Here is a 27947-nt window from a genome sequence, read left to right as displayed (position 1 = left end):
GGCAGTGGGCAGTGGTGGAAGGACATGGATGGGAAGGAAGGTGGATTAAGCGATAGGATAAAGAAGGATGGGGGGGTGAAGGAATACTGGGGTATGTCAATCAGTAGAGTTAAGGTGGAAACAAACAAGTGATAAGAGGCATAGAGGATGAGAAGGAAACAGAAGGTGGATGAGGCAGAGGAAGGTGGTCACAGGAGGATGAGGGCAAGGGGAAGGTCAGGAGGGGCAAAGAGAAGGGTAGGAAGGGGGCAAGTAGAAAATGTGGGATGGGGCAAGAGGAAAGGCAGGAGGATGGCAAGGGAGGGTGCGTGATGGGCAACAGGCAATGGGAAGCTAAAAATAACTGCAGCTCAGAACCTTGGGACTGCAATTAACCTGGACAACGGCGTCACTGGACGGCTGCTGGGGCTCCGCTCACCATGCGATCTGTGTTGCTGAGGCTCCCAACTTTCGGCCGGCGATGGTACTGCGGACCGGTGCCCGGAACTCCGGCCGCCTGCCGCTCGATTCGGACCGTGGATCTGCGCAGCGACACGCTGACTAGCCCGAGCTCGGCCATGCGGGCGGCAATGGCTTGCGCCAGAGTCGGCGATGATGTATACGGCGAAGACCCGACTGTAAACGGTAAGGAAAGACCGGGGATGCGGCCTAGCCTGCGGAACAGCCGGGGGAGGAGGGGGAGAGGGGAGGGGGAGGTGGAGGGGAGGAGGGGGAGAGGGGAGGGGAGAGGGGGAGGGGAGAGGGGGAGGTGGGAGGGGAGAGGGGAGGAGGGGAGAGGAGGAGGGGGAGAGGGGGAGGAGAGGGGGAGGGGAGGGGGAGTGGGGAGGAGAGAGGAGGAGGGGAAGAAGGGGAGGAAAGGAGGGGGAGGAAGGGGAAAAGGAGAGCAATAGGGTGAGAGGGGAGGGGAGAGGATGGGGTGGGGAAAGCAGGGTGGGGGAGGGGAGGAAGAGGGGGAAGTAGGGGGAGAGGAGGTAGAGTGGGGGAGGGGGGAGGGGAGAAAGAGCGAAAGGGGGAGTAGGGGAGAGGAGGAAGAGTTGGAGGATGGGGAGGGTGAGAGCAAGGGGAGGCTAGGGAGGAGGTGAGGAGAGAGAGGATGGGGAGGCGGGGAGAGGGGTGGGAGGGGTAGAGGGTGAGGGCAGAGGGATGTGAAGGAGCAGGAGAGGGCTTAGGGCAGGGACAAAAATAAGATGGTATGTGATGGGGGTAAAGATGCAGGGATTTATGAGGTTTAGAAATTGACAGTGATAGTGAGGGAATGAACTGGGGTAGGGTTCAGATTTGGGAAAGGGGATGTGTGAGAGAAATGGTGGTGGAAGAGGAGAGGAGATAGAGAGTGGAAGGAATAGGATTAAGGAGAGTATGAAGAAGGTTAAGGTGGGAGGATGTGAGAGGGAAAGTGGTGGCGGAAGAAGTGATGAGGATGAGCTGTGGGTGTGAGAGAAAGGCCAGGAGACTAAAGGAAAATTGTGAGGGGTGTATTGGAAGTTGCTGTAGGGATAGAGAGAGGGGAGCGGAGCGTGAGAGTATTTGTGTGGGGAGCAGGCAAGAAAGTGATGAGTTGAGAATGGGAGGAGATTTGGAGTGAAGGAATGGCAAAAAAAGAGTGGCAGCAAGTTCTGCAAAGTTGGTTCAAACAAGGTACTCTGCTAACACCAGTAGACCTTGGAGAATATTCTTCAATCTGCTGCATTACATTACAAGCTATTGAACTATTTACAGAATAGACAAAAAGCTGTTAAAATAAGTGACACGAAATAAGGTGATAAAGTTCAACCACAAAGGTTATTGCTGAAAAAATATAAGCTTGTGGTTTAAGAGGTAATATTTGTCAAGGATAGAAAATTGGTTGGCTAACAGGAAACAGCAATGGGTATAAATATAAACACCAAATGCTGGCAGAACTCAGCAGGCCAGACAGCATCTATGGGAGGAGGCAGTGACGACGTTTTGGGCCGAAACCCTTTAATCAGAAACCCTCCTGATGAAGGGTTTTGGCCCGAAATATCGTCACTACCTCCTCCCATAGATGCTGTCTGGCCTGCTGAGTTCTGCCAGCATTTGGTGTTTTTATTTATTTCCAGCATCTGCAGATTCACTCGTGTTGCCCATGGGTATAAATATGTCTTTTTTCTGGTTGGCAATATTTAACTAGTGGTGTGGCACAGGGCACAGTACTGGGTATCACTATTTTCAATTTTTATAAATGACTATTTTGAAGGTTCCAAATATAATGGTGCTAATTTTTGATGCTAACTCAAAGATAGTTAGCAAAGTCATGAAGAGGATATTAAGAGGCTCCATTAGAATGGCATTGGTTAACAGAGTTGACAAGGATTTTGCAAATTGAATAAAATGTGAAAAATGTGAGGTTGTCAATGTTAGCAATTATTAAGATAACTAATGTAATATTATACACTCATTGGCTATTTTATTAGACACCCCTTACTCCTTGTTAATGCAAATATCTAATCAGTCAATTGGATGCATAAAAGCAGGTAGACATGGTCAAGAGGTTCAGCTGTTGTTCAGACTAAACATGAGGAATGAGGAGGAAATGTGATCCAAGTGACTTTGTCTGTGGACTGATTGATGGTACCATACGGGGTAGTTGGATTATCCCAGAAACAGGTCATTTCCGAGGATTTTCATATGGAACCATTTCTAGGTTTTATAAAGCATGGTGTGGAAAAAAAATGCAGGATGAGGTGCAATTCTACGAAAATGTCTTGTTAATAGTGAGGTCAGAGAAGAATGGCCCAACTGGTTCAAGTTGATAGGAACTCAAGTAACCACTGGTTACACCAATGGTGTGCAGAGCAGCATCTCTGAACACACAACACATTGAAATTTGAAGTGGATGGGCCACAGCAGCAGAAGACCACCCTGGGTCCCACTCCTGGTCATTATAAAGTAGACACTGAGTATAGGGAAATTAAATATAGAAGCTCTAAGATTAACCTTCAATTATGTAGGGCATTTGTAAAAGCATATCTGGAATACTGTACATTATTTGTATTCTTATTCAAGTTTTCTTCAAGAATTACTGAATTGAAAGCTGGTTTACTAGAGTAGTACCTGGCATAGGTGTCTTGTCTTATTAAATTAAGCTAGACATATCAGCTGGAGCTTAGCAAACTGAAATATCCAAGAGACCAAGGGGCCTTGCTAGGGTGGAAACAAAGAGGATCTCTTTATAAATGTAGGACTCTCAAACAAGAGGTCTCTGTTTAAAAATAAGTTCAGAGTCGAGGTGTGTGAAGTTATCTAGACTTATTCAGGAGCCTGATGGTTGTAGGATAAAAACTGTTCCTGAGCCTGATGGTTGTAGGATAAAAACTGTTTCTGAGCCTGATGGTTGTAGGATAAAAACTGTTCCTGAGCCTGGTGGTGTGGGTGTGGGAACTCAGGCTCCTGTAACCTCCTGCCCAAAGAGAAGAGAGTGTTTCAAAACACAAAAATACAACTGCAGATGCTGTGGATCAAAGAATACATACACAATACTGGAAGTACTCAGCAGGGCAGGCAGCATCCGTGAGAAAAGAGTAGCCAACGTTTTGGGCCGAGACCCTTCATCAGGAATGGGGGGTAGAGAGGGCCGAGGCCCAGTAATAGAGTTAGGGCAGGGGGTAGGACCTAGAGGCGCCAGTTGGAAAACCAATCAGAGGAAAGATAAAGGGGGGAGGGGATGAGCATGAAAGAACTGTAGAGATAAAGGAGCAGAAAGTTGAAAGGGGAGAGAGTTACCGGAAATTGGAGAATTCAATGTTCATACCACCAAGCTGGAGGCTACCCAGACGGTAGATGAGGTGTTGCTTCTCCAACCTGAGTTTGACCTCATCATGGCAGTAGAGGAGGCCATGTATGGACATATCTAGATGGGAATGAGAGGCAGAGTTGAAGTGGGTGGCAACCGGGAGATCCTGTCTGTTGTGACGGATGGAGCGGAGGTGCTCGACGAAGCGGTCCTCCAATCTGCATCGGGTCTCGCCGATGTAGAGGAGGCTGCACTGGGAGCACCGGACGCAATAGACAACTCCAGCAGACTCACAGGTGAAGTGTTGCCTCACCTGGAAGGACTGTCTGGGGCCCGGAATGATGGTAAGGGGAGAAGTGTGGGGACAGGTGTAGCATTTGCGCTTACAGGGATTAGTGCCGGGTGGGAGTTCTGTGGGGAGGGACGTGTGGACCAGATAGTCGAGGAGGGAACGATCCCTGCGAAAAGCTGAGAGGGGTAGGGAGGGAAAGATGTGCTGGGTGGTGGGGTCCTGTTGAAGGTGGCGGAAGTTGCGGAAGATATTGTGTTGGATCCGGAGGCTGGTGGGGTGGTAGGTGAGGAAAAGGGGAACCCTGTCCTTGTTGTGGTGACGGGAGGATGGGTTAAGGCTGAAGTGCGGGAAGTGGAGGAGATGCGGGTGAGGGCATCTTTGATTACGCCAAAAGGGAAACCACAATCCTGAAAGAAAGAGGACATTTGAGAAGTCCTGGAATGGAAAGCCTCATCCTGGGAGCAGATGCGACGGAGACAGAAGAACTGGGAATAGGGAATGGCATTTTTGCATTGGGCAGGGTGGGGAGAGGTATAGTCAAGATAGTTATGGGAATCAGTGGGTTTGTAGAAGATGTCACTGGATAGTCTGTCTCCGGAGATGGAGACTGAGAGATCAAGAAAGGGAAGAGAAGATGGACCAAGTGAATTTAAGGGCTAGGTGAAAGTTAGAAGCAAAGTTGATGAAATTGACGAACTCAGCATGGGTGCAGGAAGCAGCACCAATGTAGTCGTCGATGTAGTGGAGGAAAAGTTGGGGAGTGGTGCCAGTATAGATTTGGACCATAGACTGTTCCACATAACCCACAAAGAGGCAGGCATAGCTGGGGCCCATGCGAGTGCCCATGGCTACGCCCTTGATCTGGAGAAAGTGGGAAGAACCAAAGGAGAAGTTATTGAGAGTTAGAACAAGCTCCACCAGCCGGAGAAGTGTGGTGGTGCTGGGGAACTGGTGGGGTCTGTTATCCAAAAAGTAGCGGAGGGCTTTGAGGCCTTCTTGATGTGGGATGGAGGTGTGTAAGGATTGAACATCCACGGTAAAAATGAAGCGGTCGGGGCCGGGGAATTGGAAGTTATTGAGAGTGTTTCATGCAGCAAGATGAGAGCTTTGGCATTTCAGGAAAATATTGTCAGAAGATTCTGATGAATTTCAGTGTTAAGGAAATGGAGCTAGAACTGGATGAACTTCAGATCATTCGTGAGTCTGAGGGGTTGATCGACTGGACACACAGGGATGTAGTTGCACCAAAGGTGCAGGATATGGGCAACTGGGTAACCGTCAGCAGGGGGAAAAGGGATAGGCAGAATATCCCTGTGGTCGTTCCCCTCAACAACAGGTATACTGCTTTGGATACTGATAGGAAGGAGACGAAAGCCACAGTGGTCAGGTCTCTGTCTCCGTGGCTCAGAAGGAAAGAGGATAGAAGAAGTGAGCTGTTGTGATAGGGATTCTCTGGTTAGGGGAAACAGATAGGAAGTTCCATGGACGAGAATGTGATTCCCAGATGGTATGTTGCATCCTAGTGCCAGGGTCAGGGGAGTTTCAGATCGAGTCCACAGAAGTCTTAAGTGGGAGAGTAAGCAGCCAAAGTGTACCAACAACATAGGTAGGAAGGGTGATGAGGTCTTGCAAAGTGAGTTCAGGGAGCTAGGTGCTAAGTTAAAGGGCAGAATCTCCAGGGTTGTGATCTCAGGATTGCTACTCATGCCACATGCTAGTGAGGCCAGAAATAAGAAGATCATACAGTTTAACATGTGTCTAAGGAGGTTGGGGCGGGAAGGAGAAGTTCAGATTTTTGGACCATAGGGCTTTCTTCCAGGGAAAGTGAAAGCTGTGCAGAAGGGATGGTTTCACCTGAAATGGAGGGAGAGGGGGCTAATATCCTTGCGGGAAGGTTTGCTAGTGCTGTATGGTGGGGGTGGGGGTGTTGTGGGGATGAAATTAGAGGTGCAGGGGGATGGGGAACCAGAGTGTCAAAGCATATAGTGGAGTGGTTCTGGAAAAAGGTGCGGTTAAGGCCTGCGTACGGTCAGGAATCGAAAGGTTGAGCGTGGTGGGACTAATTTTGATGCAAGGAGTATTGTAGAAAAGGCAAATGAGCTTAGGGCATGAATCACCATGTGGAATAATGATGTAGGGCAGGACTTACAGCTTAATGTTCCAAGGTTCTGCTGTTTTAGACATTATAGAGCGTGAGGGAATAAAGGAGGAAAAGTGGCATTACTGGTCAGGGGAAAATGTCACAGCAGTGCTCAGACAGGACAAACTGGAGAACTCGTCTGCTAAGGCTATATGTGTGGAAATGAGGAATAAGAAAGCGATGACTATGTTAATGTGATTATATTAAGGACCACCCAACAGTCCACGGGACTTGGAGCAAATTTGTAGTTATCGCAGACTATTGCAAGAAACGTAAGATTGACATGGTAGGTAATTTTAACTTACCACATATTCACTGCAATTCCCATACTGTAAAAGGGCTGAATGGAATAGAGTTTGTCAAATATGTTCAGGAAAGTTTCCTTCATCAGTACACAAAAGTTTCCAGTTAGAGAGAATGCGATACTAGATCTTCTTTTAGAGAATGAGACAGGGCAGGTGACAAGTCAGTGTAGGGGAGCACTTTGCAGCTCGTGATCACAATGCCAATAGTTACAAGATAATTATGGGGAAGGATAGGACTGGTCCTTAGGTCGAGATTCTAAACTGGAGAAAGGCCAATTTTGATGGTATCACAAAGGATCTGGCAAATGTGGATTGGGACGTATTGTTTTCTGGCAAAAATGAACTTGGTAAGAGGGAGGCCTTCAAAAGTAATATTTTGAGAGTACAGCGTTCGTCCATTCCTGTCAGAATGAAGGGCAAGGATAATGGGTTTAGGAAATCTTGATTTTTGAGAGCTATTTAAGTTCTAGATGACAAAGAAGAAGGTACATAGCAAGTATAAGCAGAAGGGAGCAAACGAGGACTTGAGATTAAGAAGCACAAGAGAACACTAAAGAAGCAAATGAGGAGGGCTAAAAGAAGTGTTACGTGACCACAGTTTCGTTCACTTTAAAACGCCTGGATGAGACGGGACTATGACGTCAGTATAACAAGCTGCGGCAGACCGCTGAGACTTGGAGAGAAAGAGTGTGGAAACTGGATCGCAAGCTGCTGGTAGTAGCTTGCTGCAACAATGGGTAAAGTCTGATACCTTCCAAAGCCCAAAAGATTGGGTTGATTAACAGCACACCGCGCACCTTGGACGTGCGACTTTCACTTCATTTGATCCATACGAGGATCTTGTTGGAGTATTCTGTAGTGACCACTTTTGTTAACCCTTACATGGTTTCAGGTATGTTATGTGGTAACCACTTATGCTAAGGAATATTCTGTGACTATCACCTTGTGATATTTCTAAGTGGATCTCGGGACGACTTGATGGATAAGATCTTTGGTGACTGTTACTTTGTTTTCCCGGCAGGGAACCTGTGGAATTCTTCGCCTCCTCTCTTCATTTTAACATGGATTTACCAGTCCCTCCCCTCACTTTGTGGATTACTGGACCTTTCTAGTTTGCCATCTTAGGACTTTAAGAACTGTTCCTAAGCTTGACAGTTTGGGAGCCACACACGCATAACACTAGGAAATCTGCAGATGCTGGAAATTCAAGCAACACACACAAAATGCTGGTGGAACGCAGCAGGCCAGGCAGCATCTATAGGGAGAAGCACTTCAGGACCTGAAGGACGAAGGGTTTCGGCCTGAAACGTCAACAGTGCTTCTTCCTGTAGATGCTGCCTGGCCTGCTGTGTTCCACCAGCATTTTGTGTGTGTTGCATGCATAACACTGTTAACTTCTGTTTATTTAATTTAATTTTCTTCATTTTTGAGTGGATACTAATAAACATAGTTGTTTAACATCAGAAGCTGGATCAACTCAGCAGGTCGGGCAGCATCTGTTGAAATGAGCAGTCAACGTCTCGGCCCAAAACATTGACTGCTCATTTCAACCGATGTTGCCCAGCCTGCTGAGTTGATCCAGCTTGTTTGTACGTCTTGATTTGACCACAGCTTCTGCACTTTGTGTACTTTGTGTCTTCAATTTGTGATCTATTGCTGCTGGCACGTACCAGAAGACATAAGGTTGCTCTAGCAGACAAGGTGAAAATGATTTTCTCCAGTCCCACTAGAAATTCTTCAAATTGCCTGTCATTGATGACCTGTTGGATTTGTGGACCAACAAAAATGCTTTCCTTAATCTTGGCATCAGTTATTCTAGGAAACATCTGTCTCAAAATTCTTCATAGAAGTTTTTGTGTCTGGTGATAGCAAATTCCATCCTTACAGTCCTGCACCCAATAATTATTACTAATACCTGTCCTGCCATGCAGCAGCTTAGCCATCCAGCCTAAGCATGCCTGGACAAGTGCGTGATCGGGAAATTTCATGGTGATTTTCATGATCAGTAGCCAAAAGTTCATAAGGTACACCTAAAGGTATTCAGGAAACAAAATCTTTGTCATACAGTGTTACCTAAGTATGTAGATCAGGGGTTCCCAACCTGGGATGCCCGTACCCCCAGGAGGTGCGAGATGGAATTTCAGGGGGTGCGACAAGAGTGGCTTGTGTGCTTGAGTGACAAGTCACGAGTCATCACTCAGCCAGCCACCAGTGTGCCTCGAGAAGTGGTAGTAATGTTTGTCCCACTCACACTCCAGTCTCCCGCTGCCCGATTCAGCGTTGAGGATTCTCATCAGTGTTACCTGGGAGTTACACCTCAGAGGTTGAGGAGTCTCATCAATTTACTGTTTACAATTTTTTCTGAATAAATTAGAATCTAATTGCTCAATTTATATTTGCATTTTATGCACTGAGTTAAAAGCTTATTTTTTTATGTTCAATTTGTTCACCTGCAGTATTGTATGTGGTTCAATAATTAGAAATTAGACTTCTTCATCTTCAAATGTGATATTACTTTTGTTGGGGGTACAAACATTAATCAAACATTTCCTAGGGGTGTGGGGCATAGAAAAGGTTGGGAACCACTGACTTAGATAGATATAGACAGATTAAGGACAGTTAATATGGTATTGTGCATGGTAGGTCATATCAAACCATTCTTATAGAGTTTTTTGAGAAAGTTGCCAGAAAAGTTGATGAAAGCAAGGCAGTGGATGTTGTCTCCATTGACTTTAGAAAAGCTTTCGACAAGGTCTCACATAAGATCTTGGTCAAGAAGGTTCAGTCACTTGGCATTAGGGACGACATTGTAAATTTGATTAGTTACTGGTTTTACAGGAGAAGCCATAGAGTGGTGTTAGATCTCTGCTGCTCTGACTGGATGCCTGTGATTACTGGGGAGCCACAGGGATTGTAGCTGGGTCCGTTGTTATTTGTCATCTATAGCAACGACCGGAATGATAATGTAAACTGGATTAGCAAATTTGCAGATGACACCAAGACTGGTGGTGTGGTGGACAGCGAGCAAGACAAACAAAGCTTGCAGTGGGATCTGGACCAGTGGGGAAAAATGGGCTGTAAAATAGCAGATAGAAATTTAATGCAGGCAAGTATGAGGTGTTAGTTGGGTTAAGTTGTTCTCTGATCTTAGCAATTTACTTGGTGTCACACTTTAGGAGGACTTACACAGTGAGCCGTAGGGCACTAACAACTACAGTAGACCAGGTGGATTTGGGAATGCAGATAAGATACATAATTCCTTGAAAATATTTTCACAGGTGGATAAGGTTGTAAAGAAATATGTTATGTTGAAGTTGTATAAGACGTTAGTGAGGCCTTATTTGGAGAATGATGTGCAGTTTTGGTCAACTCCGTACAGAAAAGATGTCAATAAGATTGTAAATTTTCCTGGCACTTTTTCAAGGATGTTGCCAGGACTCAAGGACCTGAGTTATAGGGAAATCTGGATAGATGCGGACTTTATTCCCTATAGTGTAGGAGACTGATGGGATATTTGACAGAGGTATGCAAAATTATGAGGGGTATAGATAGGGTAAATGCAAGCGGTCTTTTCTCACTAAGGTTGGGTGAGACTAGAACTACAAGTCATGCATTAAAGGTGAAAGGTGAAATGTTTAAGGGGAACATGAGGGAATTTCTTCACTCAAAGTGAGTTGAGAGTGTGGAACAGGCTGCCAGCAGAAGTGGTGGATACAGGTTCAATTTCAACTGTTAAGAGAAATCTGGATAGGTATATTATGGGAGGTGTATGATCCAGGTGCAGGTCAGTCAGTCTAGGCCAGGGGTCAGCAACCTTTACCACTGAAAGAGCCACTTGGACCCGTTTCCCACAGAAAAGAAAACACTGGGAGCCGCAAAACCCGTTTGACATTTAAAATGAAATAACACTGCATACAACGTTTTGTTTTGCCTTTATGCTATGTATAAACAAACTATAATGTGTTGCATTTATGAAATTGATGAACTCCTGCAGAGAAAATGAAATTACATTTCTGCATGCAACAAAAACATTTTGAACTCCGAAAAAAAGACGTTAGGTTAAAGGTTACTTTTAAGTAAAATACTCAACGTCTATTTGAGTCCTTCTTGTATTTATGAAAAACGCCGAACTTAAATTTGCCGCCAGCAGCAAACCAAAAATAACGTCAGCCGGCTGACAACCTGAAAAATAAAAGGACTATTTCACTGAACAATGAAAACATATGAATATACGTAAAATAATAGGCAATTAAAATATTTATCATACTTGTTCAGGTTGACTCACACCTGACAATGCAGTCGTATTCAGTAGGGATGGATCGATGCTTAGGGGAGTGACCGGGAAGGATAATGTGTTTTTTTCCTCTCTGAACTCACAGAAGCGTTTCCCAAACGATGTTTGCATTGCGATGATTGCAGAATGTAAATACTCCGAATTTATCATGTCGTGACATTGTTTGAACTCTCTCAAATTGGGCAAGTGAGACAATGTGCCTTTCTGTAAATCTCTGGCAAGCAACGTCAACTTGCGCTCGAATGCCAAAACATCCTCCAACATGTGCAGGGCTGTACGTCCTTACCCCGTTGAAGAGCTGTGTTCAGCGTGTTCAGGTGCGCTGTCATGTCTACCATGAAGTGTAGCTTTTCCAGCCACTCTGGCTGTTCCAGCTCAGGAAAGTTGAGTCCTTTGCTGCCCAGGAAAGTTTTCACTTCTTCCAGACACGCGACAAAGCGTCTCAGCACCTCCCCTCTGGACAGCCAGCGATAAAAACACGTAGCGGTTGCTACACGCAGTCAGTAAACTGCAGTCAAAGATAGCTTTATTCGAACTAAACAGCCTTGCTTTTAAGCCTCCCTCAACCCGCCCCCCATGGGCGCGGATGCTGCAAAAGACACGTACTCACAAACCCCCGTAGGCTATCTCCCTTAGCCTGAACGCTGGCTAATTGTGAGCCGGTTCGGATGTGTCAGGAAATGGGTCGCCACAACATCTTATTTAGATTGTACAAGATCACCATAATCTTCAAATTTAGATTTACATTTCAAAAACTAACAAACTAACATAAAATACATTTTAATTAAATACTGACCATGTAGCGGTGTGCTACACGCAGCGCTAAAATTACGACACGGAGTCGGTAACTGCAGTCGAAGGAAAAAACCTTATTCGAAATCTTCAGCCTCACTTTTAAGCCTCCCTCAACCTGCCCCCCATGGCGCAGAGGCTCCAAAGCTCTGTGCTCGCAAACCCCCGTAGGCTATCTAATTGTGAGTCGGTTCGGATGTGCCAGGAAAAGGGTCGCCACAACCAATTATTTCCCAAAGTAACAGGGAGCCGCAGCACAGACGTAAAAGAGCCACATGTGGCTCCGGAGCCGCGGGTTGCCGACCCCCGGTCTAGGCAGATAAATAGTATAGCCCAGACTGTTTCTGTGTTGTAGTGTTCTATGACTCTATAACTGACTGACTCCTGATCTGAAAGTAACAAATAGAAAAAGGATACTAAGACCTAGACAACATAATTCACGACATACATTGGTGATATTAAACCTGATTCTGATTCTGAGATTATCAATCCTGATGAAGGGTCATGGCCCGAAACATCCACAGATTCATTTCCATAGATGCTGCTTAGCCTGCTGAGTTCCCCCAGCTCTGTGTGTGTGTGTTGCTCTGGATTTCCAGCATCTGCAGAATCTCTTGTGTCACTGATATCTAAACAGTTCTGTACTTGCATGGATATAGCTCTGGGTATAATCTCATGAAAGTTTTATCAGTGGGTAGCAATGAGCTTCCTTAGGCAAATAAGTATCACGCTTTTGTCATTTGCGGAAGCAGATAATTTAACTTTAATGATGTGCTGAAAGGTAGATAATTGAAAACATTAGCCTGCCTTGAAAGGTTGCAGTTTTAATTGACTGATCATGTTGCTAACATGTTTGTGGTTTCAGATGCCATTTTTATCTCTGACCAGCATGAGGTGTAATAGTGTGGTGCTTAATTTGCTAATATCCAGAACCATCTTTCAAAGCCTACTATTTCAGCTGTGGAATTTGAATTCAAACGACTATGTAATTCCTAGAGTTTTAAAGGTATAGCTTGCAGAAGTCACAAAGCTATTAGAACAGGAACAAAAAGCAAACACAGGGAAGATTGAACAACAGCAGGGATTACAATAGATCCTGTTATATTATTGTAACATTAAGTAAGACCATAACCCATAGGAGCAGAATTACACCATTCAGTCCATCAAGTCTGCTCTGCCATTCCATTATGGCTGATTTATTACCTCTCTCAGCTCCATTCACCTGCCTTCTCCCCATAATCTTTGGCTCCTTACTAACCAGGAACCTCCCATCTAGTTCCTTTACAGCATGGGAGTTCCAGCCAATATGGAAAGTTGAATCACCTACTATCACAACATTATGCTTCTTGCAACAGCCTGCAACTTTTCTACAAATTTGTTCCCCTAAATCCCACGGACTGTTCAGAGGTCTATAATATAGACCCATTAACCATATAACAATCACAGCATGGAAACAGGCCATCTCGGCCCTCCTAGTCCGTGCCGAACTCTTAATCTCACCTAGTCCCACCTACCCGCACTCAGCCCATAACCCTCCACTCCTTTCCTGTCCATATACCTATCCAATTTTACCTTAAATGACACAACTGAACTGGCCTCCACTACTTCTACAGGAAGCTCATTCCACACAGCTATCACTCTCTGAGTAAAGAAATACCCCCTCGTGTTTCCCTTAAACTTTTGCCCCCTAACTCTCAAATCATGTCCTCTCATTTGAATCTCCCCTACTCTCAATGGAAACAGCCTATTCACGTCAACTCTATCTATCCCTCTTAAAATTTTAAATACCTCGATCAAATCCCCCCTCAACCTTCTACGCTCCAATGAATAGAGACCTAACTTGTTCAACCTTTCTCTGTAACTTAAGTGCTGAAACCCAGGTAACATCCTAGTAAATCGTCTCTGCACTCTCTCTTTTATTGATATCTTTCCTATAAAAGATATGTGGTCTTACTTTAATATACCACCCATAAAGCCTCACTAGACAGTCAGGACAGGCTCACTGTCCTGACTGAGCACTGCTGTGGCATCTTACTTTACTATTATCACCACTTCCTCTTTAATCCCTGCTACTCTATCACACCTACAACAATAGAACTCTGGAATATTGAGCTGCCTGCCCCTGACTCTCCTGCAACAAAATCTCACTAGCAGCTACAGCAGGCATGGGCAAACTACGGCCTGGGGGCCATATGCGGCCCATTAAGCTTTTTAATCCAGCCTGCAGAACTTGATGAAATTATATTAATAAACCTTGTTAACGTTTTTTCCCCGCAATTCTGACGTTTTCCCAATAGATGATGCACTCTATATACATTTGTGGCGACCCGTTTCCTGGCACATCCGAACCGGCTCACAATTAGCCAGCGTTCCGGCTAAGGGAGATAGCCTGCGGGGATTTGCGAGCACAGAGCTTTGGAGCCTCTGCGCCACGGGGGGCAGGTTGAGGGAGGCTTAAAAGTGAGGCTGGGGATTTCGAATAAAGTTTTTTTCTTCGACTGCAGTTACCGACTCCGTGTCGTAATTTTAGCGCTGCATGTAGCACACTGCTACACATTGACCTTTGTTGAGGTGCAGCGTATTACTCCACATTTGCGCTTTACTCTTTGTTTGGCTCGACCTATTTGTGTGAACAGGCGTTCAGCGTCATGAACATCAGCAAAGCCAGCCACAGATCCAAGTTAACTGACCAACACCTCAGATCCATCCTGAGAATCGCCACAACAAAACTAAATCCAGACTTTGATGCGCTGGCTAAAAAGGGAGACCAACAACACTGTTCCCACTGAAATTAAAAGTAAGTTTCTTCGTTGTGTTATGTAAAAAATGCATTTGAAAATATTTTTTTCAATAAGCCTTACATGTTACATGTCATTTCTGTTAAGTGATGGACATGAGTAGTGCGCAGGTGCACGTACGTTCTCAAAATAAAAAATGCGCTCCAGATCAAATAACGCGCTCCGCATACTGGCGTGCTGTCACTGTTCTGTCCTTGTGCTGGTCGTTGTTGAGTTTTGGCACAGGGGCAATTGAATAAGAAGGAGCAGGACAAGTAGACCTGCATCTCCTACCGTTTTTGAAATAAAGACAGGCAGGAGGAGAGTGATGATGATAATATCTTGAAGGATAACAGAATTTTCAGTGCTTTAAAATAATAACTGTTACTATTAAAAACGCTGTATTTTATTCATTTAATTTTCAGTGTTTTAAAAGTCATTTCAATAAATAGCTAAATACCATGGGACTTCAAAGACAGATATTTTGTTGTAATGCATTTGTTCATTTTCAATTGAAATTAAAGCACATGTTTTCTACATATTCCATGATATTTTATTTTCTCTTATGAGGTGTATTACCAAAACACTCCGTCCATCTGCTCCTGGTCCGGCCCCCCTGTCAAATTTTAGAACCCTTTGTGGCCCACAAGTCAAAAAGTTTGCCCACCCCTGAGCTACAGTATCATAATTTCATGTGTTGATCCATGCCCTGAACTCCTCTGCCTTTCCTACAATACTTGCATTGAAATACATACAACTCAGAACAGTTGTCCCACCATGCTCAATATTTTGATTACTGAATTTGTCTGAGGTTTTAATAACATGTCTCTACAACCACTCCACTATCTTTCTGGCACTCTGGTTCCCACCCCTCTGCAATGCTAGTTTAACCCCTCCAGTTTAGGTGCAAGTCGCCTCTTCTGCACAAGTCCCACCTTCCCTGGAAGATAGTCCAATAATCCAAAAATCTTAAGCCCTCCCTCCTATACCAACTCCTTAGCCACTGTATGATCTTCCTATTTCTGGCCTTACTAGTACGTGGTAGCAGTCCTAAGATCACAATCCTGAAGGTCCTGACCTTTATCCTAGCATCTAACTCCCTGAACTCACTTTGTAGAACCTCATCTCTCTTCCTAACAATGTCATTTGTACCTTTATGGACGAAGACCTCTGGATGCTCATCCTCCCACTTAAAAATGCTGAGGACTTGATCTGAGATGTCCCAGGTCCTAGCACCCGTGAGACAGCATACCAACTGGGAATCTCGTTCTCATTTCTGTTCCCTTAACTAAGGACTCCACAGATCACCACTTTCCTTTTTGAGCCACAGACCCAGACTTAGTGCCGGAGACCTGACCATTGTGTCTTTCCTCTGCTAGGTCATTCGCCCCAACTGTATCCTGTTGTTGAGTGGGGATGGACATGGGGTACTCTGCATTGGCTGTTTAATCTCTTTCACCCAGTTTCCTGTGTCCTGCACCCTGGGTGTAACTACCTCTCTATATGTCCCGAATGATCAGGAGATCATCCAGTTCCAGATCCAACGCCTTAATGTAGCGTGTTAAAGTCTGCAGCTGGATTCACCTCTTGCAGGTGAAGTTGTCAGGGACACTGGAGATGTCCCTGCCTTCCCACATCCTGCAAGGGGAGCATTCAGCTATCCTGCCTGGTATTCCTGCTGCTCGAGCTGTGCACTTATAATGAAGGAGACAATAAATAAATTGAAAATAATCTACCTACGCTTTTTGCCTTCTCTCATTCAAACCTCCTCTCATTGAAACCTCGAAGAGCTAGAACCTCAAATCCCCAACTCAAACACTGTTAACTTCAACAAAGGCCACTCTGTTTACCCCCGCATTATTTTTATTTGCCCTTGGAACTGAATCCCAATCTCTGATTGGATACTATTCCAATGCCAAAATTTCTGCAAAATGGTGCTTTTTAATGCACACTGTGCAAGTCACCTCTTCTCTCACTTCTGATCTCTGGTTGGCTACTGTTCAAATACCTAAATACCTAGTAAGAAATTAAACTTGCCATTAAGCTTGCTGGTGGCTAGAAATGGTCAAGACTTTCCTATCTACAAAGTCTGTAACTATTGACCAGTGCCTCCACCTACTCAATATCGGCCTGTGCCATCAGGATGCACGTCCATCAGTTCTACGTTCTTGACTTTATGGAACAATCTGCCAACCAATATTCTGTGAGCACCTTCTTTAAATACTTTGCATGTCTAGTTGTCACATTGCAGTTCATCTTTGGTCTGTAATATTGAATGATATTCATAATTATTGCCAAGGGACAATTTCAGATTTTAACTGCATGGTTAACATTTTTTTTTCTGCCAGCATTGCTTCTGCCTTTAAGGTTACTATTTTAACTAGACATTTCCTGGTGAATGGACTTCTGCAAGTTGTAAGCAGTTGTGGTTAGCTGGATTTCTCGAGTTAGACCATTTCCTAATTTAAATGAGGGAAATTTGCGCACAGGCCTTATAGGGGAAATCAGCTGAACAATTTTACCGTATATGCTCCTTCAGGGACAACGGCATCATTGGCAAGACCACTGTTTATTGCCCAACACCAATTGTTCCTGGTACTGGTGATAGGCCTTTATGAAGCACACAATCTGCATAAGACCAAGACACGGCAAATACTGGAATCCGGAGCAAATAAGCAGACTTATGGAGAACAGAGTGGGTCAGGTAGTGTCCCTGAAGATAGAGGGAAAGTTAGCCTTTCAAGTCTGCATCAGGAACGGAGAGTGTTGAAAGGAGACGGAGAGGTAGGAAAATAAAGGGGTGCGTGCTGAGGAGGGATGAGACCATTAGACATAGGAGAAGAATTTGTGCATCCACCGAGTATGCTCCACCATTCCATCATGGCTGATTTATTATCCCTCTCAAGCCCATTCTCCTGCCTTCTCCCCATAACCTTTGACACCATTGCTAATCAAGAACCTATCAACATCCACTTTAAATAAACACAATGATTTGGCCTCCACAGTTGTCTGTGGAAATGAATTCCACAGATTCACCACCCTCAGCCCAAAGAAATTCCTCTGCATCTCTATTCTAAAGGGACAGCCTTTTGTGCTGAGGCTGTATCCTCTGGCTTTAGACTCCCCCACTATTAGAAAACATCCTGTCCATGTTCACTCCACGTAGCCTATCAGTACTCAATAGGTTTCAGTGAAATCCCTCTCTTTTCTCTAAACTCCAACGAATACGGGCCCAGAGTCATCAGATGCTTCTCATATGTTAAGCCTTTCATTCCTGTGATCATTCTCATGAACCGCCTCTCCAATGCCAGTACGTCCTTTCTTAAAGTGCTCAAAACTGCTCACAATACTCCAAGTGTGGTATGAGCAATGCCTTATAAAGCCTCAGCTTTACATTCTTATTTTTGTATTCTAGTCTTCTCGAAACTAAGCTAACATTGCATTTGCCTTCCTTACCATTGACTCAACACTGATAGTACTGCTGGCTTGAGAGAGATGAAACAATTTGAGGAAAGGGTTGATGGGCAGAGGGAGCCATTTAGGGGGATGAGAGGGTGCAGGTTGAAAGAGGCCGGTGGTGGGAAGTGGAGACATTGAAGAGCTACAGATCCTGGAATCTGGTCAGTAGGAAAGGTGATGTGGAACCAGGTAAGGTAGAGATTATGGGTAGTTGGATGAAAGAGATTGGTCTCCTAGTAGGTTAAGTGTGTGGATATATCTAAAGCAAAGGTTGAAGGGTTCTTGATCAGTAAGGACATCAAAAGTTGCAGTGAAAAGGCAGGAAAATGGTGTTGAGAGAGAAAATAAATCAGCCATGTTTGAATGGTGGAGCGGATTCAATGAGCTGAATGGCCTAATTCTACACCTATGTCTTTATGGTCTTGTGTGTGATGGGCACATGGAACCAGATGGGTGAAAAATACAGAATTGTGGGATTGAGATTTGGGAAGAAGTTTGGGAGAGGGTGAATTGGAGAGAAGCTGGATGGATCAGAAGGAGATATAAAGATACTAAGGGTTAGGATTTTCAGTCCTTCCATGGTTCACTGAGTCCTCTCCACCCTCTCTGGCATTTTCCCCTGTAACTTAACAAGGTGCAGCACTTGTCCCTCCCTCACCACCATCCAGGGAGCTAAAAAGCCCTCCCAGGTGAGACAGATTCATGTGCACTGTCTCTAACCTCATCTGCTGCATTCGGTACTTGCAATGAGGTCTCCTCTACATAGCTGAGTCAAAGCACAGGCTAGGTGACTGCTTTTCCAACCACCTGTACTCTGTCTGCGATGGCTATCTTGAGCTCCCTGTAGCCTTTTCAATTCTCTTTCCCTTTTCCCACACTGACCTGTCTGTCCTCAGTCTTCCCCACTGCCAGAGTGAAGCCAACTGCAAAACAAAAGAATAGTACCTCCCAGATCATCTGTAACCTAATGGCATGAATATTGTGTTCCTTTTGCTCTGTTTTCTATCCACCCAGGGTCTCTCAACACCCCTCTTCTCTAAGACACCCCAGCCCGCTTCCCTCTCCTTCCCATTACCCACTCTTCCACTTGGTTTCATCTGGTACCTTTCTTACTTTTTTTGTTGGATTGACAAGATGCTAATCTGAAAACTAAATAGGCTGGCTTTATCACTTTGCTTGAATCTCATCAGCAATACGAAACTAATCATCTGGAGCATTTGAAACAAAAATTATTTCCAGTTTAATTGGTTTAATCCTTCCTAAACCAATTTTTAAAATGTACAGTTCATGGACAAACTAGATATATGAGTTTCTCAAAAGAATCTCCCACTCCCCAGCCCATTCCCTGCCTTCATAAGCCTAAATAATTAGGTTTATATTTCTCAAAGTTAATATAATTTTAATTAAAATATGAATGCACCTTATAAGATATACAAGTTTCAATTGTGCAACCTTTGATGCTATGCAAGCAAATTGTGGAAAATTGGTATATAAATTTAAGAAAATCCAAAAGGCCATATGACATTGGAGCAGAATTTGGCCATCTGCTCCACCATTCCATCATGGCTGATTTATTATCCTTCTCAAAAGCAACCTTTGATGCATTTACTAATCAAGAACATATCAACCTCCTTTTTAAATATATCCAAAGAAGAAAAGAAATCTTACAAAAGGTTCAAGAAACTAGATACTGTTAGAACTCTAAAATTACAAGGTTGCTGGGAAGAAGCTTAGGAATGGAATTAGAAGAGCCAGAAGAGGCGACGAGAAGGCCTTGGTGAGCAGGATTAAGGAAAATTGCAAGGCATTCTACGAGTATGTGAAGAGCAAGAGGATGAGCTGGGTGAGAATAGGAGCAATTAGGTGTGATGGTGGAAATGTGTGCATGGAGTTGGAGGAGGTAGCAGAGGTGCTTAATGACTATTTTGCTTCGGTATTCACCGGGAAAAAAGACCTTGGCAATTGTGGGGATGACTTACAGCGGGCTGAAACGCTTGAGCATATAGATGTACAATGTACTGTGTATGCTAATCAAAATGGCTTCTTTGGTTTGCTAGAGTAGGAATGCTTTTATGTTTGATAAGTGTTTTCTCTCGCAGTTGTTTAGCTTTGGACTTGCTGATATGGGGATTGTATTCATTTTTTAACCAATGGGGAATGTTATTTTGACTTGTGAGGCTGGGAGCTTGGGGGTTTCACGGTCTTTTCAGCGGGAAGGAGACACCGAGGAAGGTGGACGTGCGCTGCACTGCTCGGTCGACCACCGGGGTGGTCCCAGGTGCGAGGACGTGGAGGTCAGAGGAAAGTGACGAGGGGTCGAATGGTTCGATGGTTGAGCTCCAACCATGTGCACTAAGCTGACTGAACTTAGATAAGTTGGCGCCTTTTACTTTATTTTCTTTTCCTTCATTGTATTGCATAGTGCTCTTTTAGTTTTAGTAAAATCTTTAAGGGGTATTCCGTAACGGTATTTGGTGTGAGTTTGATATTGTGTGGGTATGCGCGGCATAAACTTGATTCTCACAGCACCAGTTGCGTGTACGGGAGGTGGGGTTGGTGAGTGGCTGGATCTCCTTTTCCCCTAGACATGTACCAGCCTGTTGGGTAAATGTTATATAGACAATAGGAAAGAGGATGTGCTGGAGCTTTTGAAAAGCATTAAGTTAGATAAGTTACGGGAACCTGATGCGATATACCCCAGGCTACTGTGGGAAGCAAGGGAGGAGATTGCTGAGCCTCTTGCGATGACACAAAGTTCATCAATAGGGATGGGAGAAGTACCGGAGGATTGGAAGGTTGCAAATGTTGTTCCTTTGTTCAAGAAAGGGAGTAGAGATAACCCAGGAAATTAAAGACCAGTGAGTCTGACTTCAGTGGTGGGCAAGTTGTTGGAGAAGATCCTGAGGGGCAGGATTTAAGAGCATTTGGAGAGACATAATCTGATTAGGAATAGTCAGTGTGGCTTTGTCAAGGGCAGGTCATGCCTTATGAGTCTGATTGAATTCTTTGACGAAGTAACAAAACATGTTGATGAAGGTAAATCAGTGGATGTAGTGTATATAGATTTCAGTAAGACATGCAAGGTTCCTTCAGAAAGTAAGGAGGCATGGGATCTAAGGAGACCATGCTTAGTGGATTCAGAATTGACTTACCACAGAAGGGTGGCTGTAAATGGTTCATATTCTGCATGGAGGTCGGTGACCAGTGGTGTTCCGCAGGGATCTGACTACAGGAAGGATGTTGATACTATAGAGAGAGTACAGAGAAGATTTACAAGGATGTTGCCTGGATTGGAGGGCGTATCTCATGAGAATAGGTTGAGTGAACTTGGCCTTTTCTCCTTGGAGCGACAGAGGATGTGAGGTGACCTGATAGAGATGGATAAGATGATGAGGGGCATTGATTGTGTGGATAGTCAGGGGCTTTTTCCCAGGGCTGAAATAGCTAAAATGAGGGGCGTAGTTTTAAGGTGCGTGGAAATGGGTACTGAGGGGATGTCAGGGGTAAGTTTTTCACATAGAGTGTGGTGGGTGTGTGGAATGCACTGCTGGCGGCGGTGGTGGAAGCGAATAAGAGCCTCTTTTTAGGTAAATGGAGATTAGAAAAATAGAGGGCTATGCGCTAGGGACATTCTAGGCAGTTTCTAGAGTAGGTTACGTGGTCGGCGCAACCATGTGGGCCAAAGGGCCTGTAATAATTTACAGACATAATTTACTTATTATTTAATTATTTATGGTTTTATATTGCTATATTTCTACACTATTCTTGGTTGGTGCGACTAACGAATCCTAATTTCCCTCAGGATCAATAAAGTATGTCTGTCTGTCTGCTTGTAATGTGCTGTCGATTTCTATGTTCTTTGTTCTATGACTTGTCCTCCACAGTCGTCTGTGGCAATTAATTCCTCAGATTCACCACCCACTGGCTGAAGGAATTTTTCCTCATTATTGTTCTAAAGAGACATCCTTCTATTCTGAGGCTGAGAGTTTTGGTCCAACACTCCCCCACTTTAGGAGACATCCTCTCCACATCCACTCTGTCTAGGCGTTTTAATATTCACCAATAAGAAAAAAATCTGCAGGTGCTTGAAATCTGAGCAAGACACACAAAATACTGGAGGAACTCAGCAGGTGAGGCAGCATCCAGGAAAAGAGTGCAATCTATTTTCAGGCTGAAACGTCGACTGTACTCTTTCCTAAATGCTGCCTGGCATGCTGAGTTCCTCCAGCATTTTGTGTGTGTTACTTTCAATATTCGATAGGTTTCAATGAGATCATCTCATTGATGGCAAGTATATGGAGGAATTTAAGGTAGGGGGTTATATGGGAGGCAGGGTTTGAGGGTCAGCACAACATTGTGGGCCGAAGGGCCTGTACTGTGCTGTACTGTTCTATGTTCTATCTTTCATTCTTCTAAACTGCAGTGAGTACAGGCTCAGAGCAGAAGAGGAAGGTATTGGTAACTAAACCTTATTAAGTAATGTGTAATATTTCTTTCTATTTGGCTCAAACAGTTCCCTCAATTTAATCAGTAGGTGAATAAAGTGAATATAAGCTTTCTGGATGTGTATTTTATACTGGGCAGGATGAACGGTAAGTTGTGGTGCAGAATCATTGTAACAGGCGTTGTGTCAAATGTTGCTCCTTTACCAATTAGTAGTCAGATTAAGACATGTATCTGTCCTCCTATGGAAAGTCAGCACCTTAAACACAGATAAACACTTTCCACTGCTGTGTGTGATCAGGTTTCACAGTTTATAGTTAAAGCAATTTGGTTTTCCTGTTCTATTTTGTTATTTCTAACAATGTTTGTTATGAAATGTATTTTTTTTACACTTCTTCGTTCTGATAGATTGCAAGCACCTCTACCCCCTTAACATTGGTTAGTTTAGAGATACTATCAACTTTCCATACATCATCAGCTGTTTAGTTATTTCCATACACTCTTGTTCACGTCTACATCTGCTTCTATCGTGTAAAGCATCTGTCAGTAATATTCAGATCTCTGTCTCTTTGAACCATTTTGGTCTGCATCAACAAGTATCACAGAATTATTCTTCTTAGATGATCCTTTGAAGTTCAGGATATGTGGCCTGCGTTCTAGTCCTGAGAAATGGGAGATAACTGTGCATGAATTCTATGAATGTGGCACGGGCACTGTTCTTCAATTATCATAGGAACTTAACAGAGCCTTTTCTTTCACTCTCACTCTCACTCTCTCTCTCTGGCGCTGGCTCCCTCACTCCCACTGTCCCTCACATGAGCATGCTCCTGCTCTCTTTCACTCTCGCTGTCACTCTTTTGCGCACACTCCCGCTGTCACTGTCTTGTGCTCTCACTCACGCTGTCCCTCCCACTCTCTGGCGCTGGCTCTCTCTCTCTGGCGCTGACACTCTCTCACTGGCACTGGCTCCCTCACTCCCACTGTCCCTCACATGAGCATGTTCCTGCTCTCTTTCACCCTCGCTGTCACTCTTTTGTGCCGCTGCTCTCACTCACGCTGTCCCTCCCACTCTCTGGCACTGTCTTTTTCACTGCCGCTGGCTCTCTCTCTGGCGCTGACTCTCTCTCTCTGGCGCTGGCTCTCTCACTTGTGTGCGATCCCACTCTCTCGCTCATTCTCTCAGTCTCTCTCTCTTTCTCTCGCTCTCTCGTGTGTGCTGTCTCTCCCTCACACACACTCCCACTCTCTCTGTCTCGCACTGTCACTCTCTCTCGTGCGCGCTCTGTCTCTTGTGTGCAATCTCTCACACTGCAAGTATACACAGCAGCACAATGGCACTTCACCTCTGATACTGATTTCTACTGTTGTACAGGAGAGAGCATTCTAACTGGTTGCATCCCCATCTGGTACAGAGATGCTAACATTCAGGATAGGAAAAGAGACAGAGAGTTATTGACTCAGCCGGCTCCATCAATGGCACCTTCAGAGGAAGGTACCTCAAGGAGGACATCTTCAGAGGAAGGTACCTCAAGGAGACGACATCAATCATTAAGGGCCCTCACCATCCAGGCCCGTTCTTCTCATTGCTACTATCAGGGAGGAGGTACAGGAGCCTGAAGAGACACTTTCCAGCATGTTAGGAATGACTTCATGCCCTCCACCATCAGATTTCTGAATGGACAATGAACACTACCTCACTCTTTGCTCTCCTTTTGCATTACTTATAGTTTTTATTGTTTAATTTAGAGTGACCTTTTAATGTATTGCACTGTGCTGCTGCCCCATAACAACAAATTTCATGACATATGTCAGTGATAATGTACCTGATTCTGATTCTAATTCAGTAATGCACTTGTATCACCCTAAATTACAATTCAATTACATGAGAGGATCTTGATTTTATAAAAACGCTGTATCTGATATTAAAACGAGCACAATATAAGACATAGGCACAGAACTGGGCTGTTTGGTCCATTGAATCTGCTCTGCCATTCCATCGTGGCTAATTTATTATCCTTTTCAACCCTATTCTCCTGACTAATCAAGAACCTATCAACCTCCACTTTCAATATACTCAATGACTTGCCCTCCACAGCTGTCTGTGATGGTAAGTTCCACAGATTCACCATGCTCTTGCTAAAGAAATTCCTCCTCATCATTGCTCTAAATGGACATCCCTCTATTCTGAGCTTGTGCCCTTTAGTCCTAAACTCTCCCATTACGGAAAATATCTTTCCCCATCCACTCTATCTAGGCTTTACAATATTTGATTGGTTTCAATGAGATCTCCACTCATTCTTCTAAACTCCAGCAAGTACAGGCCCAGAACCATCAAATCCTCCTCATACTTCAACCCTTGCATTTTCAGAATCATTTTCGTGAATCTTCTTTGGACCCTCTCCAATGCCAGCATAACTTTTCTTTGATGAGGAGCTCAAAACTGCTTACAATACTCCAGGTACAGTTTGACCAATGGTTTATAAAGCCTCAGTGTCACACCCTTGTTCTTACCATCTAGTTCTTTTGAAATTAATGGTAACATTGTACTTGCCTTCCTCACCAACAACTCAACCTGCAAGTTAATCTTCAGGGAATCTTGCATAAGGACTCCCAAGTCCCAGTATTATTCTTTTGTTTGCACAATTTGTCATCTTTTGTACTTTGGTTGTTTGTCAGTCTCTGTCTGCTTATGTATAGTTTTTCATAAAATTCTGTTGAATTTCTTTTTCCCCTGTAAATGACTGTAAGATAAACCTCCATGTTGTATATGGTAATATATATGTACTTTACTTTGAACTTTGTTGAACTTTGAACTTTGAGAAGTGTTTGGAAAGAAATGATCATTATTTCAAGTTCCTTTGTAAAGTTACATGTCATATGGCCCCACAGGCAATCAAGGTCTTGGCAAATTTTTCTAGAGGAGTGGTTTGCTATTGCCTTTTTCTGGGCAGCCAGTGTCTTTACAAGATGGGTGACCCCAGCCATTATCAATACTCTCCAGAGACTGTCTGTCTGGTGACAGTGGTCACATAACCAGGACTTATGATATGCACTGGCTACTTGTGACCATCTACCACCTGCTCCCGTGGTTTCCTGTGACCACCCTGATCAGGGGGTGGGGGAGAGGGGGAGGGAGTCTAAGCAGGTGCTGCGCCTTGTTCAAAGGCGGCCTGCAGGTTAACAGAGGGAATGAATATCTTACACCTCCTTTGGTAGAGACGCATGTCCATCCCACCACCCACATTTCAGGTTGAGACCATCAAGCGGGACTGAGAGTGGCGAGAGAAAGTTTGAAGAGAGGTGGAGGGGAGAGACAGGAGAAGGTAATTGGTGGCTAAAGGTGGGCTGAGGGATGATGGGCAGAAGGGGCCGTGCTGGGGCTTAGGTGAAGTTGGGATTCTGAGGTAAGTGTGTGATAAGTGTGACAGGTAGAGCCAGATGGAAGAGGGGAGGCTGCAGGTGGGGGCAGAGACTGGAGGGTGATAAGCTAGAACACAAAGGCTTCAAGTTCTGGAATCTGGTAAGTAAGTGTGATAATGGGGTCTATTAAGGGAGAGATGAAAAGCAGATAAAACCAGATGGCTGAGGGTATCTGGTGGTCACTGGGTGGAACCATGAAGGAAAGGAGATGAAAATAGGGGTTGGAACTCTGGGAGGTGGGGGAATGGGAAAGGGACAAAAATGGGAGATGGATCAGAAGGAGAGAGGTACTAGGACCTGCAGTAGCTTGTGTCTCCATTAAATATACTTGAGGTGACTTCATCATTTTGAATATCGCCTTGCCCTTCTGTCACCGTTTTGATATTTATTGAATGTAGAGAGGTTTATAAAATCATGAGTGTTGTAGATGAAGTGGAAAAGTTTAAAAGGGACTGGAGGACAATTTTTGTTTTATACTGAGGGTGGTGGGTATGTGGAATGAGCTGCCACAGGAAGTAGCAGAGGCAGGTACAATTCTGTTTTAAAAGTCATTTTGGATATGTATGTGGATAAAAAAATTCATGAGGTATATGGGACAAACACAAGCAAATTTATATAGAATTTAGGACTAATTCACATACACATCTTAGTTGGCACAGATGTTGGCCCAATGAATCTGCTTCCATGCTATGTAACTCTGCACTTGTTAAAAATATTTACAATTACCTTGTTCATCAGTCACTGAAGGTGAATGAGCAAGTGCAGCAGGCAGTGAAGAAGGCTAATGGAATGTTGGCCTTTATTACAAAGGGAATTGAGTACAAGAGCAAGGAAATCCTCTTGCATTTGTACAGAGCCCTGGTGAGACCACACCTGGAGTATTGTGTACAGTTTTGATCTCCAGGGTTAAGGAAGGACATCCTGGCTGTAGAGGAAGTGCAGCGTAGATTCACGAGGTTAATTCCTGAGATGTCTGGATTGTCTTACGCAGAGAGGTTAGAGAGACTGGGCTTGTACACGCTAGAATTAAGGAAGTTGAAAGGGGGTCTGATTGAAACATATAAGATTATTAAGGGATTGGACAAGATAGAGGCAGGAAATATGTTCCAGATGCTGGGAGAGTCCAGTACCAGAGGGCATGGTTTGAGAATAAGGGGTAGGTCATTTAGGACAGAATTAAGGAAAAACTTCTTCTCCCAGAGAGTTGTGGGGGTCTGGAATGCACTGCCTCGGAAGGTAGTGGAGGCCAATTCTCTGGATGCTTTCAAGAGGGAGCTAGATAGGTATCTTATGGATAGGGGAATCAAGGGATATGGGGACAAGGCAGGAACCGAGTATTGATAGTAGATGATTAGCCATGATCTCAAAATGGCGGTGCAGGCTCGAAGGGTCGAATGGACTACTTCTGCACCTATTGTCTATTGAGTTGATCCTTCAGAAAACATGGACTACCAGTTCTGTGGTATTCCTAAGCCTTTAGCTAGTAAAAAGCTCTTTTCTTGAACTTAGTCCAGTGTAAAAACAAAGATAAATCTGGAAGCACATTATGGCTCGTGAAATAATTTTAGAATGCATTCACTGTTATAATAGTGCCAAATTACATGAAAATATATGATAAAGAATAATAATGTGACAATTATGCTGATTTTTTTATGGTAAATGTATATCAGAACTTTGGGGAAAACTCCACCAGCCATTTCTTTGAAAAAAATCTCAAGACGTCTTTTGTATGTTGTCAGTACAACGCAGGACTGTCAGCATGCTAAGAGTGTGGGGACTTAAAGATAATGAAGATGCTGGAAATCAGGAGCAACACAGACAAAATGCTGGACAAACTCAGCAAGTGAGACAGTCAGAAGGGAATAGATGATCAATATTTCGGGCCGAGACCATTTATCTGATCTGGAAAGGAGAAATCGAAAGGCAGAATGGGGGGGGGGGGGAGGGAGGAGCGTTTACTAGCAGATGATTGGTGAGTGCTATCTCCACCCACTTTCTGGGAGGGGAAAGACAGATGGGTGGGGGATGGAGGGGAAGGGGGAAATGATGTGAGAAGCTTGGAGGCAATAGTTGGAGACAAAGGGGTGAAGAAGGAGGAATCAGACAGTAAAGTGATGAACCAGAGGAAAGAAATTAAAGCAGATGGGCAGGTCTTGAGTTGAGAGCAGGGGAAAGAGGGGGTAAATGGGCCATGGGCAGAATAGAAAACAAGGGGGGGGGCAGAGTGAAACTGAGAGCAGTCGTTACCAGAAGTTAGGCAAATCAATGTGG

General features: G+C 44.3%; 1 protein-coding gene across 3 annotated transcripts in view; it reads left to right on the top strand.

The window, feature by feature from the left end:
• The first annotated feature begins 375 nt into the window (after positions 1-375).
• tha1 (threonine aldolase 1) overlaps positions 376-27947 on the top strand; it is a 107156-nt gene continuing 79584 nt past the window's right edge. The window contains exons 1-2 of one of the 3 annotated variants that reach the window (XM_059948417.1): positions 496-624; positions 14214-14374. In XM_059948417.1, coding sequence (XP_059804400.1) covers positions 14323-14374 — 52 coding nt within the window. In that variant the 5' untranslated portion in view covers positions 496-624; positions 14214-14322. Of the gene's footprint in view, positions 625-14213; positions 14375-19494; positions 20171-27947 lie in introns of those variants that run through there. The other 2 variants (XM_059948416.1, XM_059948419.1) reach the window with 2 other exon arrangements.

The sequence above is a fragment of the Hypanus sabinus genome, chromosome 23 (genome assembly GCF_030144855.1).
Source record: "Hypanus sabinus isolate sHypSab1 chromosome 23, sHypSab1.hap1, whole genome shotgun sequence".
Classification (NCBI taxonomy): Eukaryota; Metazoa; Chordata; class Chondrichthyes; order Myliobatiformes; family Dasyatidae; genus Hypanus; species Hypanus sabinus.
Note: the sequence above shows the minus strand (reverse complement) of the source record. Positions and strands in the feature narration are given on the sequence as shown.